Here is a 16,372-nt window from a genome sequence, read left to right on the forward strand (position 1 = left end):
GTCAGTGGTCCCAAAAATGTGTCAAAAATGTCCGATCTGTCCGTCGCAATGTCACAGTACCGCTAAAAATCGCAGATTACCACCATTACTAGTAATAATAAAAATGGCATAAATCTTTCCCATAGTTTGTAGACGCTATAACTTTTGCGCAAAGCAATTAATATACGCTTATTGTGATTTTTTTATTACCAAAAATATGTAGAAGAATATATTGGCCTAAACTGAGGAAGAATTAAAAAAAAAAAACAATTTAGGGATATTTATTATAGCAAAAAATATAGTATTTTTTCAAATTGTCGCTCCTTTTTTGTTACATAGGTGAGGTTTTAAAAAGACACGTCCATCAAGTCCAACCTATGGCACAAAAAATAAAAACCGCAAGGGGTGATCAAATACCACTAAAAGAAATCTCTATTTGTGGGGAAAAAAAGAACATCCATTTTGTTTGGGTACAGCGTTGCATGACCGCGCAATTGTCAGTTAGAGCGATGCAGCGCCGTATCGCAAAAAATGGCCAGGTCATTAAGCAGCCAAACCTTCCGTTCTGTAAGTGGTTAAAGTGATACTAAAGTCTTTTTTTTTTTTTTTTTGCTTATTTGCAGCCCAGATCCTCCGCTTCTCAGGTCCCTCACTGCCACTCCTGGCCCCTCTCTCCTACTGCGTGCCCCCACTTGAGCCTCTGCTCTGTGTGTCCATTCAGACACGGAGCCGCTGATCAGCCCCCTTCCTCTCATTGGCTCGCTTACTTTGACAGCAGCGGGAGTTAATGGCGCCTAGTGTCTCAGCCAATCAGGAGAGAAAGTACCAGACAAGTGAGTCTCTCATTCAACATCACTGGATCGAGATGGGGAAGTATGAGGGGGGATACTGCACACAGAAGTTTTTTTTTTTTTATCTTCATGCGTAGAATGCATTAAAATAAAAACCTTCTGCCTTTTAGAACCACTTTAACTTTTTTCCATCACATAATGATTTTTTTGATGACAAGGAGGCAACCAGGGTCTAAAAGACCCGGGATGTCTTCCCTGTGCTCCACTGAATGTAATGCAATGTGGATCGCATTGCATTCATTCTTTTTCGGCCATGCTGGCCGGGGACACTAACAGGCAGACCCGGAAGTGATTTCAAACACGGCGCTTTCCGGGATAGCAACAAGGAGGAGAGGAAAGTGGATGTGAGTCATCTCAGTTCCCTCCCCTCTACCCGGCAGCACCCGCTATGCTGATCCCAGGCCCACAGATGGGCAAATGGAGCCCGGGATATATGACAGGGGGCACGTTCCTGTCGGTGTGTAAAAGCAATCAAGTGGCAGTGCAGCCAGCAGAATGCTTCCACCTGGAAATGTGTGGATGTAGAAAAATTGCTGTCACTTCGGTGTGTGCGGCATATATGTAACATGTATCACAAAAGACTTTTCGCTCCCGACCAATTTGCTTACACACACACTCCAGTAACAGCACCCCACCACACGATTCGGGGGCTCCTAAGCATGAAAATATCTATTGCAATACACGTTGCATATCGCCGTGCACACCGGAGTGGAAGCAATATATCGAGCATAAGACCTCCTCGGTAAACGAATGACCTATAAGGGGGCCTCTAAAATGTTGCCTATGGAAAATATATGGTACTGAAGTTTGTCACCATTTCATTGGCACACACAAATGTAAAGTTTGACATGTTTGGTATCTATTTACTCGGCACAACCACGTTTTTTATTTTTTACCCTTAAAATTATGTTTTTGCGTTTCCTAGACCTTTATGGCAATATCGTGTGACATAAAAAAATTGTAACTACTGTATGACAATGTTATTCTTTGGGGTGTCTGCTTTCAAAAAATATATAATGCTTTGGTTTTTTTTTGTAGTCTTTAGGGCTAAAATGATTTTTTTAAGCATGTGTGCAAAAAAAGCTCTGGCAGCAAAAGGGTTAAAGTGGTTGTAAACCCTCACATATACCCAGTGAAGTGATTGGTCTCAGATGATACACAGAGATGAAAAAAATCCTGTAACATATGTTGTACCTGTTTACCTGAAGTCTTCTCTTCAGTACATCCGTTTAAAGTCCATCATGTATAAAGCTTATCTGAGCTGATAGAAAAAAGGGGGCAGAGAGTTGAATTTACACCCTGCACAGCTCAGTGAGGAGCTCTGAGAGCTGATTGCATGGAAAGAACCCCTCCCCTTCACACAGCACACAGGAACAGAGCTGAGGCTGTCAATCAGTTGAAGCTCCCTTCCCTGTCACTTTTTTTTCTCTCTTGGTGTCAGAAAAACATGTCGGAAGTGACTAGTGCTGGTAGCAGAGGAACAAAGCAGTAGAAGGAAATGACACTTAGTGCTCTTAATTGAGACAAGTATACACTGTAGAGAGATATACTTTGTTCCTATTTTATGTCTGATCTTTACAGCCACTTTAAGGTGCTTCAGGCTGCCCCAGGTTTTACTCTTTTGTAATATGGGTCTGTTAGTGTTTTGTTACTGTTGCCCACCTCTTAGTTGGGCCAGTTGTAGCTGAATGACTGAATCTGGTGTTTTTTATTAATGAGGAAAAAGACAGCATTTTTGCATGTACTGTGAAATGTGTTTCCTACATTTCATTAAGGATTGCAGGTTGCACCCATCTGTTTGGGATCTACTCCTAGTACTGCTTTTCTACAAAACCAAAGCATTATGGGAGTGGGAAGGGTTATCTCTAGCTGGCTATTGGTTCTTGTTTGCCATTGTCCAGTTTCTCCTGAAGTCAGCAGTACAACCCAACTGTATCTGAACATCTTAATCCTATGTCCCCTTCAAGAAACTAATTTTACAGTAAGTAAAAAAAAATCATTGTTTTTTACCTGACTGACTGAAAAAAATATAAATATTTTATAAATACACTCCCCTTTAAGACTGAGTATTGGTATCATATTCTTTGCCCAGTCATGACTGGATTTTTTTTAATAGTAGTGTTCTGATTCCATACAGCATGAAAGTAGCGCTGACAGTTCCGAAGTCACGAGGTCAGAGTTAAAAGGCAAGAAACCATATGGACACAGGAGTCGCAAAACCGGAAGTGGAAAAAATGCCTCAGGAGCCAGTGGTGCATCTTCTACAGGTATTTTATCACAAATGTTTCTCTATTATTCATTATTCCTGGTTTGTTATAAAAGGCCCCAAAAGACATATCTTGTATATCTGTGTCGCTGTAAGAACAAGCTGCCTGAAGTTGTATGTCGCAGTTCTTTCTGTAGTATTTTTTAGTTAAAGTGATTGTAAAGGTTTTTTTTTTTTGTTTGTTTTTTAAATAACAAACATGTTATACTTGCCTGCTCTGTGCAAGGGTTTTGCACAGAGCAGCCCCGATCCTCTTTTTCTTGGGTGCCCCGGCAGCGCTCTTGGCTCCTCCTCTTCATCAGGTACCCCCACGGAGAGCCGCTTTCCCTGGGGGCATCCGTGCGGGCGTGCTCACGAGTCCCGCTGCCACGTCCATTGACACAGACAGCAGGACTTGGCCCCGCCCCCGGCTCCCGTGTCACTGGATATGATTGACAGCAGTGGGAGCAAATGGCTTCTGCTGCTATAAATCTATCCAATGAGGACCCAAGACAGTGACTGCAGACGCTGGGCTCGTGCACATCGCTAGAACAATCGGGTTCAGGTAAGAAAAAAGGGGGGGGGGCTCTGGGGGTAGCTGCAGCACAGAAGGTTTTTCATCTTAATGCAAAGAATGCATTAAGGTAAAAAAAAACATGAGACTTTACAACCCCTTTCGTTGCTGTTCTAGATGACCACTACCTATACCCAGTGCAATTTGACTGCCAGAGTTGACAGATACTAGTATTTGGCACATTGCGTATGCTATAAGGGGATAATTCCCTTTTTCGTCTTTTTTCTCTTTCTGAGCACTTCCAACACAGATGTTACTACTTGGAAGTTTACCCATACATTGCCCAACTGTTGCAAGCTTTACAGGTATTGGTCATATACTGTATGGCCAATGTCATAAATCTGTACTTTTTTGTATAATTGATTATGAAAATATTGAACTATAGAAGAGATATTTGCAGGGTCAGTCCCCCTACCTAAACCAACACCCACCAGCTTCTTATATTTCAGAACTCTGGCAGGGTGATTTCCTCTCTGGAGTTTTCAAAACATAAGAAAACCCCATCAGCATGCTCAAATACCTGAAATATAAGATTGGGTGCAGTGACTGTCTCAGACATTTGTAAATGTTCCACCTTCACTTGTTGTGGGTAGAAGTAGTCTTCTCTCACTAGATTTCCCACTGCAGGTAGTGTTTCCTCTCCTCCTGATTTGGTCACTTTCCCCAAGTTGGAAGAACAGGAGGAGGAAGAGGAGGAGGATGAAGAAGCGGATGATGAAGACACAGGGAGATCCTCCAGGCCAACACCATCATCTCCTCCAGAACTCACCTTCTCCAGCTTTGGTTCTATCATGCGCTTCTCTAGTGAATCCTTAACACATGCCCGACCATGGGACCCTTCCTCTGGGGAAGCTAGACAACAGAAGTGGAGCAGAGATGGTACTGAGCCCCCACGAGAAAAGAAACATAAAGGCAGCCAGAAAAGCAGGCATGGTCCTGGAAGACCCCGGGGGAGTAAGAACAACCCACCACATAGCATGTCCTCCTCCACGTTGCCTCTTCCTCCACGGCATTACACACAACAATCTACACTTCATAGTGTCAGCATGGAGTCATCCCTGCTATCCTCAGGTAAAGTAATGATGATACTATAAAAAGAAAAAATTGCGCTAATAAGTCCAAAATAGACTACCGTATTTGCCGGCGTATAAGACGACTCGGCATATAAGACGACCCCCTAACATGCTGCTAAAAACGGTGGTTTTGTAGTCTACTCACCGTATTAGACGACCCCCTTGTGTGGAAGTAATGAAGAAGCCGCAGCCCGCCGGGTGCTCTGTACAGCTGTATGTAGTTTGTAAAATGCGTGCCACGCTCAGCGCCGCGCTCAGCCAATCCCTATGCTCGATCGATATCCGCTGCCGGGTGCTCTGTACGGCTGCATGTATCCTGTATATGCGCGCTCAGCCAATCCCGATGCACTGTGTTGATGACAGAGCATGCTAAGCCTGCTCGGATTGAATAACAACCTCTGCTAATTCGAGCAGGCTACATAAATGTAGCCTGCTCGGATTGGCAGAGGTCGTTACTCCAATCCGAGCAGGCTTAGCATGCTCTGTCATCACACAGTGCATCGGGATTGGCTAAGCGGCGCATATACAGAATACATGCAGCCGTACAGAGCACCCGGCAGCGGATATCGATCGAGCAGCTGCTATACCCGGCATATAAGACGACCCCCGGATTTTGACTGTGAAATTCCGGTGTAAAAAGTCGTCTTAGACGCCGGAAAATACGGTAAATTAATAAGTCCAAAGGGGTTGGGCTGATGTGAAGAACCAAATAAATTCTCTTCAATCCTGTGTCAAATCTTATTATAAGACATGCTTACCAGATAGTAGGATAATTATGCAGGTGGCTATAGCCCAGCCCAGGCCTTTGGTCAGTGCAATAGCACCAACTCCTCCAATGATGGCAAGTTCCAGCAGATGGAAAATAGCCTCCACACCATAGGCAGATGGTTAACCCAAAAGAAAGAAAAAATATAACATAGGGTGATCCTGCCAAAAATGGTGACCCTCTGACAGGATCAACGATATGGAATATAGAAAAGTGAATAAATCCCCCAGTGATGGTAAGAGAACACACAGGTGAACCAACACCACAAAGAGTCTCCTTACCAGACAAAAAATACTATCAGCCTTAAGCAGGTGATGAACAAAACGGCACCCAAATCCACCATATAGGATATCTCCTTACCAGATATTAGCACCAGTAGGCATTGATAATATACGTAGGCAGGATAAATTTAACCTTGGCTATGGGCTAATGGATAGATACAGATTCCTCGCTGGTAAACTGAGTACCGGTGGGATGTCTTTGCTCCAGATGGGACTCCAAGGGGCTGATGGTATTTGTTGTCTGCCATCATTGGAGGAGTTGGTGCTATTGCACTGACCAAAGGCCTGGGCTGGGCTATAGCCACCTGCATAATTATCTTACTACAGTATCTGGTAAGCATGTCTTATAATAAGATTTGACACAGGATTGAAGAGAATTTATTTGGTTCTTCACATCAGCCCAACCCCTTTGGACTTATTAATTTAGTCTATTTTGGACTTAGTAGTGCAATTTTTCATTTTATACTTTTTCTGTGTTATCCCACATGTATTGCTGCTTTAGAGGAGTCTATTTACATCTTTATATTATTGATTATAGCAAGCACAGTTTTTTACCCTTTTATTAAAGTGATGATACTAATGCATGGGTGTATATATTTGTTTTTTCCATCCATGTGGACCCTTTTGAAGCATGCTGATGATGAATACATACGGACTTAAAGGGGTTGTAAAGACAAAAAAAAATTCCCTAAATAGCTTCCTTTACCTTAGTGCAGTCCTCCTTCACTTACCTCATCCTTCAATTTTGCTTTTAAATGTCCTTTTTTCTTCTGAGAAATCCTCACTTCCTGTTCTTCTCTCTGTAACTACACACAGTAATGCAAGGCTTTCTTCCTGGTGTGGAGAAAGCCTCTTGAGGGGGAAGGGGGCGAGCAGGAGGGTCAGGACGCTCTCTACGTTGCAGATAGAGAAAGGAGCTGTGTGTTAGTGGGCGTCCTGACTCTCCTGCTTGCCCCCTCCCCCCTCAAGAGGCTTTCTCCACACCAGGGAGAAAGCCTGGCATTACTGTGTGTAGTCACAGACAGAAGAACAGGAAGTGAGGATTTCTCAGAAGAAATAAGGACATTTAAAAGCAAAATCGAAGGATGAGGTGAGTGAAGGAGGACTGCACTAAGGTAAAGGAAGCTATTTAGGGAGTTTTTCTTTTTACCTTTTACAACCCCTTTAAGTTTTGTAAATAACCATTGCTTCAGATTTATTTGTTCTAGCTCATAATGGGAATATTTGGCCAATGTGGTTATGTCGTTTTTTCACTGGTATTATGTGACTTTCTTCTTTCAGGTATCTATACCAGTAATAAGGACCCGATCTCTGTAAGGACGGCGTGCAGCACCCCACTCCCTTCCAGTATCATGTCTCATCAGACCTCCCTTCCTCCATACAGCAGAGCTTGCTCCATAACCCCTTCTTCCACGGCCTCTACCACACAGGTCAGAAATTAGTGTGGTAATGGACAGTAGTCAAAATGCATTTGACTGCAAAAGTGTAATTTCTGTGTAAAAAGTGCACACTTGGAATTCTCAGAATTCTGATGTGGGTTTAGGCACTTTGCAATTATGTATTTGCGCTCTACATTACTTTATTAAAAATCTGTAAATTTATTTATCACATGAACATGAGGGAAAAAACTGCATGTCCTTTTTTTTTTTATTCATTTTTTTTTTAGTGTGTTCTTTTCCTATGTTCATTTGACAAGGAAAAGGTGATCCCTAAAGAAAGCTATGTCAGGCTAATGTTGCACGTAGATATGGGGGTAGATTCAGAGAGCAATTACGCCGGCGTATCCATAGATACGCCGCGTAATTGCCAAGTTGCGCCGGCGTATCTACTTTCTGTATTCAGAAAGCTAGATACGCCGACTTTAGCCTAAGATACGACTGGCATAAGTCTCTTACGCCTTTGTATCTTAGGGTGCATTCTGACGCTGGCCGCTAGGTGGCGCTCCCGTTGTTGTCAGTGTAGAGCAGGGGTCCTCAAACTACGGCCCTCCAGTTGTTCAGGAACTACAATTCCCATCATGCCTAGTCATGTCTGTGAATGTCAGAGTTTTTGAATGCCTCATGGGAGATGTAGTTCCGCAACAGCTGGAGGGCCGTAGTTTGAAGATCCCTGGTGTAGAGTATGCAAATTACATACTTACGCCGATTCACGAACGTACGTGCGCCCGGCGGCAGTTTTTTACGTCGTTTGCGTAAGTCGTTTTCTTCGGAACGTTGCTCCTGCTATTAGGAGGCGCAGCCAATGTTCAGTATGGCCGTCGTTCCCGCGTCGCGATTTGAAAATTTTACGTTGTTTGCGTAAGTCGTCCGTGAATGGCGCTGGACGCCATTTACGTTCACGTCGAAACCAATGACGTCCTTGCGACATCATTTATCGCAATGCACGTCGGGAAATTTTAGGGACGGCGCATGCGCAGTACGTTCGGCGCGGGAACGCGCCTAATTTAAATGATCCACGCCCCCTACGGGATCATTTGAATTGTGCGCGCTTACGCCGGCCCCTTTTACGCTACGCCGCCGCAACTTTAAAGGCAAGTGCTTTGTGAATCAAGCACTTGCCCGTAAAACTTGCGGCGGCGTAACGTAAATGTCATACATTACGCCGCCGCAGTTTTGCGCGCCCCTACCTGAATCCACCCCACGGTGTCTGCATTATAGTTTTTTTTCTAGGCTTTTTCTTTCCTTTTACTTTCACCTGTTAATCCTGCAAATAACATACCTTGTCCTTAGGGTGGCTAGGCTTACTGACTCCACTGTGTCTTTGCAGGGAGTCATGGTTGTCACCCATGTTGCTCTCTTCATTTGAAACAACAGGTCGTCTTCTATTCATCTCCATTGCATAGGGGGCATTGAATTAGTAGTTTACAAGAGATAGCTTAAATAGAAGATACAATTGTTTGGGCTTTCAGTACAGTTCACAGGAAGCTACACTGCATTTCTGACAAGATCAGTAGGTATTTCTGTTCTTGCTAAAAACTATTGCAACCACCACACCTATGAACTGGTAAGCTGCAATATATTATTTATTGATTCTTGATTAAAGTAATTAGGATACATGATGTATTATATTGAGACAATCTGAACACTGAACTAATTGACCTTGGTTTAGCAGTAAAGCCCCAGAAGCACAGAATACAAACATGAATGATTTGCCAATGGTAATCGTAAATTACAATCTTTATACATAGAACAAATTTGTTTTTTAATTACTGCTAGAATTCTTTTTTTCCCAGCTTATAATGTAAGGTGGTTAAAGGGCAGAAGTTAATGCTATGTTTATTGGTTTGCTTGAAGTTGCTTTTATTAAATCTGGTTTTGCTTTAAAAGAGCATGTTCCATGGGTATTTTCAATGGTGACACACTGGTACTGAACAGTAGACATGTGCACTGCTGAAAAATGTGTTAGTTTTCAGTGGGGTTTTTTTTTTTTTGCTTTTTTTTTCAGAAATTCAGAAAATTCGTAAATTCGAAAATCCAAACTTTCACATTTTCTAATTCTGAATTTTTGAATTTTCTCATTCTGAATTTTCTAATTTACGAATTTCAAATTTTCGAATTTCTGATTTTAGAATTTTCGAAAATCTGAAAAAAAAGAAAGGGAATCAGTAAAATTCGAAAAAATAACTAACTATTAATAACTATTAAATTATAGGTATTGGATCCTTTCAAATTTGGCTATTAGTGAATGTAAATGAATAAAAATTTCTCTGAAGTTCCGAATTATCCAAAATAACAAATCTAAACAAATGGAATGGAACAAAATAATGATAAATAATAATACGTTAATAGATCGTTTAGGTTCTATTCGTTTAGAAGCGGTATTTTTTTTTTTTTAATTCGTAACTTCGGATAAATTTGTATTCGTTATGTTCACTAACAACCAAATTTGAAATTTAATTGGTAATAGTTAAGTTATTTTTTCAGATTTTCGTTTTTTTTTTTTTTTAGAACTTTCAGATTTAAATTTTTACTTCCGGATTTTCAAATTTACAAATTTCTGAAATTTCAAATTTAGTAATTTCTGCTTTTCGAATTTCCGATTTTTAGCGTTTTCTAATTTCTGAATTTCGAATCTTCAAATTTCGAATTTTCCCTTTTCATTTTTTTTATTTTAAAATGATAAAATTTCCTATTTTCGAATCTCTGAAATTTTGAATTTGATAGTTTCGAATTTCCAAATGTCCTATATTTCAATATTCCGACATTAGAATTTTTGAATTTCCAAATTTTCAACATTCTAAATTTCGAATTTCTGGAAATGCAAAAATTTGGAATTCTGAAATTGGAAAATTTGGAAATTTCAGAATTAACTAATTTTTTCGAATTTTGTTAAAAAACTAATTTGGAACTAAACTAATTGCACATGTTTACTGAACAGGCAAGGCATAAATACCTTCATAAGCCCTGTCTGGCAGTTTGAATTCTGATGCCGCATACAGACGGTCGTTTTTTGTGAAGTAAAAAAACATTGTTTTTTTGTGATGAAAAAAACGACGTTTTTCAAACTTCATTTTCAAAAACGACGTAGTATACACACCATCGTTTTTTTCCAAAAGCTCTAGCAAAGCGCGGTTACGTTCAGCACGTACGACGGCACTCTGTTCCATTCAAACTCGTGTCTTAACTTGCTTCTGAGCATGCGCGGGTTTAAAAACGTTGTTTTAAACGTCGTTTTAGCTACACACGGTCATTTTTTGTGACACAAAAAACAACGTTTTGAAAAACTACATAAAAAATTGAAGCATGCTCGAATTTTTTTTTGTCGTTTTTCAGAAGACATAAAAAGACGTTTTCCCCACACACGGTCATTTTAAATGACGTTTTTAAAAACAATGTTTTTTTTTTCATCACAAAAAACGACCGTCTGTACGCGGCATGAGGTTCTGTACCATGTCAGCACTTCCTGTTAGTGTCAATAGCTTGCCTGCCTCCTGCCACCTTCTACGCATTATTGTTAACCAGTTAGCAGCCTTGCTGACTAGTACCAATGCAGAGGAGGGCAGCTGCCAACACTGTAGGAATTGCTGAATTTTTTTTGTTACAGGTTCTTAGGATTTGAGTCACCTAGGAAGCTGGAAAGGGTATCTGAAGATATGTACAGGCATCACTATGGGGCATATTTATAAAATATTTGCATAGCAATTCACCCAGTGAAAGTAGATGTATATTTATTCTCGGCAAAAAACAAATGTTATTACGCCATTTCCTATGCTTGACGAATGTTTGTAATTGGTTTAAAACTGAAAATACCATGTTTGGCCACTTGACGACACAGAGTATTATAGGAAATTTCATTCAAATAAAAACATATAGTCTAATAAACAACTTTTGCTCCATTTCCTCAAAACGAATGCACATGCACTTTTACTGGGGGGGGGGGGGGGGGGGGGGAATTGCTATGCAGATTTGTTTTACAAATACATCCCTACATACCTGCACTGTAGTCACATATACCGTTTAGTACCCCAGTGTAGTTTACTTTACTTAAAGCGGAGCTCCACCCTAAAGTGGAGTCCCGCTGATCGGAACCCTCCCCCCCTCCGGTGTCACATTTGACACCTTTCAGGGGGGAGGAGGGTGCAGATACCTGTCTAAAGACAGGTATTTGCACCCACTTCCGGCCACACGCTACGGGCAAAAGACGGGCATTCCGTCACATCCCGTCTTTCGCCCGTTGTGTGCTGGGAACACTCGGCTCCCAGCACACAGCGTGTGAGCCAATCGGCGGGCGCAGCGCGACTCGCGCATGCGCCGTAGGGAACCGGGCAGTGAAGCCGCAGCGCTTCACTTCCTGGTTCCCTCAGCGTGGATGGCGGGGGGAGCAGCAGAGTGACAAGCGATCGCTCGTGCTCTGCTGCGATCGGCGCTGGACTCCAGGACAGGTAAGTGTCCTAATATTAAAAGTCAGCAGCTGCAGTATTTGTAGCTGCTGGCTTTTAATATTTTTTTCCCATGGCACATCCGCTTTAAGTCTCTGTAATCTATTAGTACTGTATACCTTTTATCCTAGGGAGCTTGTTTAAATGCTCATCCAAATTATTTTGTGCAGTTCTCCTGAGTCATATTTTAACGATAGTGACTTTCATGTTTCTTTTTTCTTTTTAAGTGTATTCTCTGCCTGTATCTTGTATAGGTTTTCTCATTGCCTGGCTCCACATTTAGTATCCCTTCATCTCACATTTTTGGAAGTCCTCTATCAATGCCCACACTCCTGAGCCAAGCTGAAAGCAATAGGACAGGTAACTATGTAATGCTTAATTTTAATTTAGAATTGTATCCTAATAATCTAATGCATAGGTTCTGTTTTTCACTTTGTTATGTTACTAGTGGATTCTGCCCCCCAGTTTTCACTGTAGATCTGAGGGGGACATGCAAGGAAAATAAAAAAACAGCATTTTTGCTTGCACATGATTGAAGGATAATAATCAGCAGAGCTTCCCTTCATCTCAGAACTACAGCGACTGCCCTTCCAAGTGCAATTGCAGTGCACAGTGGATTTGCCTTTAGTAAACCAACCCCATTGTTTTTCCTCTGTAGCCTACACACAATTTTCATTTTTTCCACCAGAGACTCCCCACTCACTGCGTAGTACACAAATTCTGTATTCAACATTGTCCTTCCCGTTGTTTTCTGAGTCCAGACACATATAAACCAAGTTTAACCACTTAAGGACCTTGCCTGTTTTTCAGATTTGGTGTTTACAAGATTAAAACTTTTTTTTTTCGCTAGAAAATTACTTAAAACCCCCAAACATTATATATGTATTTTTTTTTTGCTAGAAAATTACTTAAAACCCCCAAATATTATATATGTATTTTTTCTAACACCATAGAGAATAAAATGGCAGTCATTGCAATACTTTTTGTCACACCGTATTTGCGCAGCGGTCTTACAAGCGCACTTTTTTTTGGAAAAAATTAACTTTTTTGAATATAAAAATAAGACAATAGTAAAGTGAGCCCAAATTTTTTTTATATTGTGAAAGATAATGTTACCTCGAGTAAAATGATACCCAACATGTCACACTTTAAAATTGCGCATGCTCGTGGAATGGCGTCAAACTTTTACCCTTTTACTTTTTACCACACTTGTGTGGTTTGAACACGGTTTTCATATGCGGCGCTACTCACGTATGCGTTGGCTTCTGCGCGTGAGCTCATCGGGACGGGGCGCTTTAAAACATTTTTGGGGGGTTTTCTTATTTATTTTATTAATTTTTACACAAAAAAAATAAATGTAAATTTCCCTTGTAATAGGAAAAAAAGGAAAAAGACCTCAGATCTCATATTTTTAGACTGAAAGGCAAAAAAAAAAAAAAAAATTGTCATTTGAAAAAATTACAACAAGAAAATGTTCCTTTTAACTACTTGCCGAGCAGCCGCCGTCATTTTATGGTGGCAGGTCGGCTCCCCTGCGCGAGAACCCGAGTGCGCGTGCCCGGCAGGCACGATCGCCGCCGGGCACACGTGATCGCTCGTTACAGAGCGGGGACCGGGAGCTGTGTGTGTAAACACACAGCTCCCGGTCCTGTCAGGGAGAGAAATGCTGATCTTCTGCTGATCTCCCCCCTACAGTTAGAACACACCCAGGGACATACTTAACCCCTTCCCCGCCCCCTAGTGTTAACCCCTTCATTGCCAGTGGCATTTTTGTAGTAATCCAATGCATTTTTATAGCACTGATCGTTATAAAAATGCCAATGGTCCCAAAAATGTGTCAAAAGTGTCCAAACTGTCTGCCATAATGTCGCAGTACCGGAAAAAAAATCGCTGATCGCCGCCATTACTAGTGAAAAAAATATATTAATAAAAATACCCCCTATTTTTTAAACGTTATAACTTTTGGGCAAACCAATCAATAAACGCTTATTGCGATTTTTTTTTTTTTACGAAAAATATGTAGAAGAATACGTATCGGCCTAAACTGAGGAGAAAAAATGTGTTTTATATATTTTTGGGGGATATTTATTATAGCAAAAAGTTAAAAATATTATTTTTTTAAAAATTGTCGCTCTATTTTTGTTTATAGCGCAAAAACTAAAACCGCAGAGGTGATCAAATACCACCAAAAGAAAGCTCTTTTTGTGGGAAAAAAATACGCCAATTTTGTTTGGGAGCTACGTCGCACGACCACACAATTGTCAGTTAAAGCGACGCAGTGCTGAATCGCAAAAAGTGGCCCGGTCATTGACCAGCAATATGGTCCGGGGCTGAAGTGGTTAAATACTCCCCATCTCCCTATAAACCTCTTCTCCAGCACAGCAGTCCCCCTTCCATTTAGGTGCAAACCACATTTAGCATAAAGGTTGAAACCCAATGAAAAGTCAGCCGACAATTGTTTCATGCTGTGCACGTCATCGGGGGCGTGCACAGCATGAAACAATTGTCGGCGGCTTCCTTCTGGTCACCCTGCACACAGCTGATCTCGGCACCTGCTACTGCTGCCACTGCTGCCTAGCCCAAGACCTTTCAGGTCTTTTTTGAAGGATCCGAGCGACGTCTCCTTAATATGAGACGATCACGCCAGCAGTCCTAGTGCCAGGCAGGCACTTTTTCAAGTAAGCGGCCAATCGGCTTTTTTAAAATATGTTTTTTAAATAAAAGGTAATGCACTATGAGATTCCCTCTTTTGTTTCTTATTGTGGTTCCAATCATCGGCATTACTACTGAAACCAACGTTCCAGATACTGTCTTATAGTGTGCAGGCACTTATACCTGCTCAGCGCATAAGACCTACTTTTCATTAAGTGGTCCAATCATTGTGGTAAGCGCATTTGAATATTCAGAGCACTTCGGGTGAAGTCAATTAGCTGGTGAAGGCTGTTTTTCTACCTCCTGGAAATCTGATTGCATGATCACCCTTAGAAGAATTTTCTCCTTTATGATTATTTCCTACTACAAGCTTTATTTCCACTTTTATATATGGTGTTTTTCAGCAGCCTAGCGGCAAAGAATTTGGTTATTTTGTACATTTGATTATCTTTATTTATGGTGCATGTGTTTTTTTATACTTCATGTATGTAACATATTGTTTGAATGCAAGACTATCCACTATTGTTTTTGCAATAGATTCACTAGTATTATCTATTACCTGCCATCCTTATTCAGGCAGGTATCCTATTATAAATTTTAGCGCCCTCAATAGCACCTTTCACTTACATTTCACAGTTCACCCCTGTACCTCGAGGAGCAGCTCAATATATATAAGTACTGTATAATAATATATACACGTTTTTTTAATTATTTTGGCGCGGGATCCACTTCACTTTATTAAGTGGTTAAGAAGCATGGGCGGAAGTGACGTTTTGACGTCGCTTCCGCCCTGCTATGCTATGGAGACGGGTGGGGGCCATCTTGCCCTCACTTGTATCCCAGCTGAGCAGGAGGAAGGACCCGATCGCCTCCTTTGCTGCCGACGGCTCTGGTAAGCGGCGAAGAGAGCGGCGGGAGGGGGGGGCCCCTCTCCCGCGCCGATAACGGTGATCTCGCGGCAAATCCACCACGGAGACCACCGTTATCGTTTAGAGGACCACTCACTGAAAAGATGGATATCTCGGTTGTGGCAGCGGCTGGTGCCGTTACTGAGATATCCATCTTTTAAAAAATGACGTATATATACAGTGAGGGGTCCTTAAGTGGTTAAGTAATTGTGTTAGCAGAGAAGAGGGGGTGGTTTATCTGTGAGAGGCTGTAGTGCAGGAACATGTGTGAGAGAGAAAGAGAATTATGCCAGCCCGAGCACAAAGCTCTCCAGCTATTTTTTACACTAGAATAGTACTGTATGTGCATTAAACTGTCAGTGACTTGTCTGCAATGTATGTGCATTGACAACTTAGCCCAAATAACTTGTGTTAACTCCTTAGTCACCTATTTCCAGCTTATGGATGTTAACCTAGTAAGGTGGAGGCTCCTTAACCACTTCAGACCCAGAGTATTTGGCTGTCAAATGACCGGGCCATTTTTTGCGATTCGGCACTGCGCCACTTTAACTGACAATTGCATGTGGCTCCCAAACAAAATTGACGTCAATTTTTCCCACAAATAGAGCTTTGATCACCTGCGTTTTTTTGGCGCTATAAACAAAAACAGAGCGACAATTTTTGAAAAAAGTAATATTTTAACATTTTTGCTATAATAAATATCCCCCAAAAATATATAAAAAATATTTTTTCTCAGTTTAAGCCCATATGTATCCTTCTACATATTTTTGGTAAAAAGAATCGCAGTTATAGCGTCTACAAAATAGGGGATAGCTTTATGGCATTTTTACTATTCATTTTTCTTTACCATTAATGGCAGCGATGAGCGTTTTTTTTTTTTTCGTGACTGCGATATTGCGGCGGACACTTTTGACACTATTTTCGGACCATTGTCATCTATACAGTGATCAGTGCTATAAAAATGCACCGATTACTGTGTAATTGACACTTGCAGTAAAGGGGTTAAGTGTGTCCTAGGGAGTGATTCTAACTGTGAGGGGGCTGGGCTAAATGTGCCACGACACTGATCACTGCTCCTGATGACAGGGAGCAGTAGATCAGTGTCCTGTCACTAGTCACAACAGGGAAATGCCTTGTTTACAAAGGCACCCCCCCCCCCCCGTTC

The 16,372-nt window shown here is 41.4% G+C and overlaps 1 protein-coding gene across 3 annotated transcripts in view; it reads left to right on the forward strand.

Moving 5' to 3' along the window:
• The window catches only part of MLLT6 (MLLT6, PHD finger containing), a 182,544-nt gene that overhangs the window by 83,933 nt on the left and 82,239 nt on the right, over nucleotides 1-16,372 (forward strand). For 2 of the 3 annotated variants that reach the window (XM_040329957.1, XM_040329956.1), the window contains exons 9-12: nucleotides 2,968-3,097; nucleotides 4,277-4,720; nucleotides 7,051-7,199; nucleotides 11,902-12,007. In XM_040329957.1, the coding sequence (XP_040185891.1) occupies nucleotides 2,968-3,097; nucleotides 4,277-4,720; nucleotides 7,051-7,199; nucleotides 11,902-12,007 (829 nt within the window). The remainder of the gene's footprint in view (nucleotides 1-2,967; nucleotides 3,098-4,276; nucleotides 4,721-7,050; nucleotides 7,200-11,901; nucleotides 12,008-16,372) is intronic. The other variant, XM_040329958.1, reaches the window with a different exon arrangement.

This window comes from Rana temporaria, chromosome 12 (assembly GCF_905171775.1).
Source record: "Rana temporaria chromosome 12, aRanTem1.1, whole genome shotgun sequence".
Classification (NCBI taxonomy): Eukaryota; Metazoa; Chordata; class Amphibia; order Anura; family Ranidae; genus Rana; species Rana temporaria.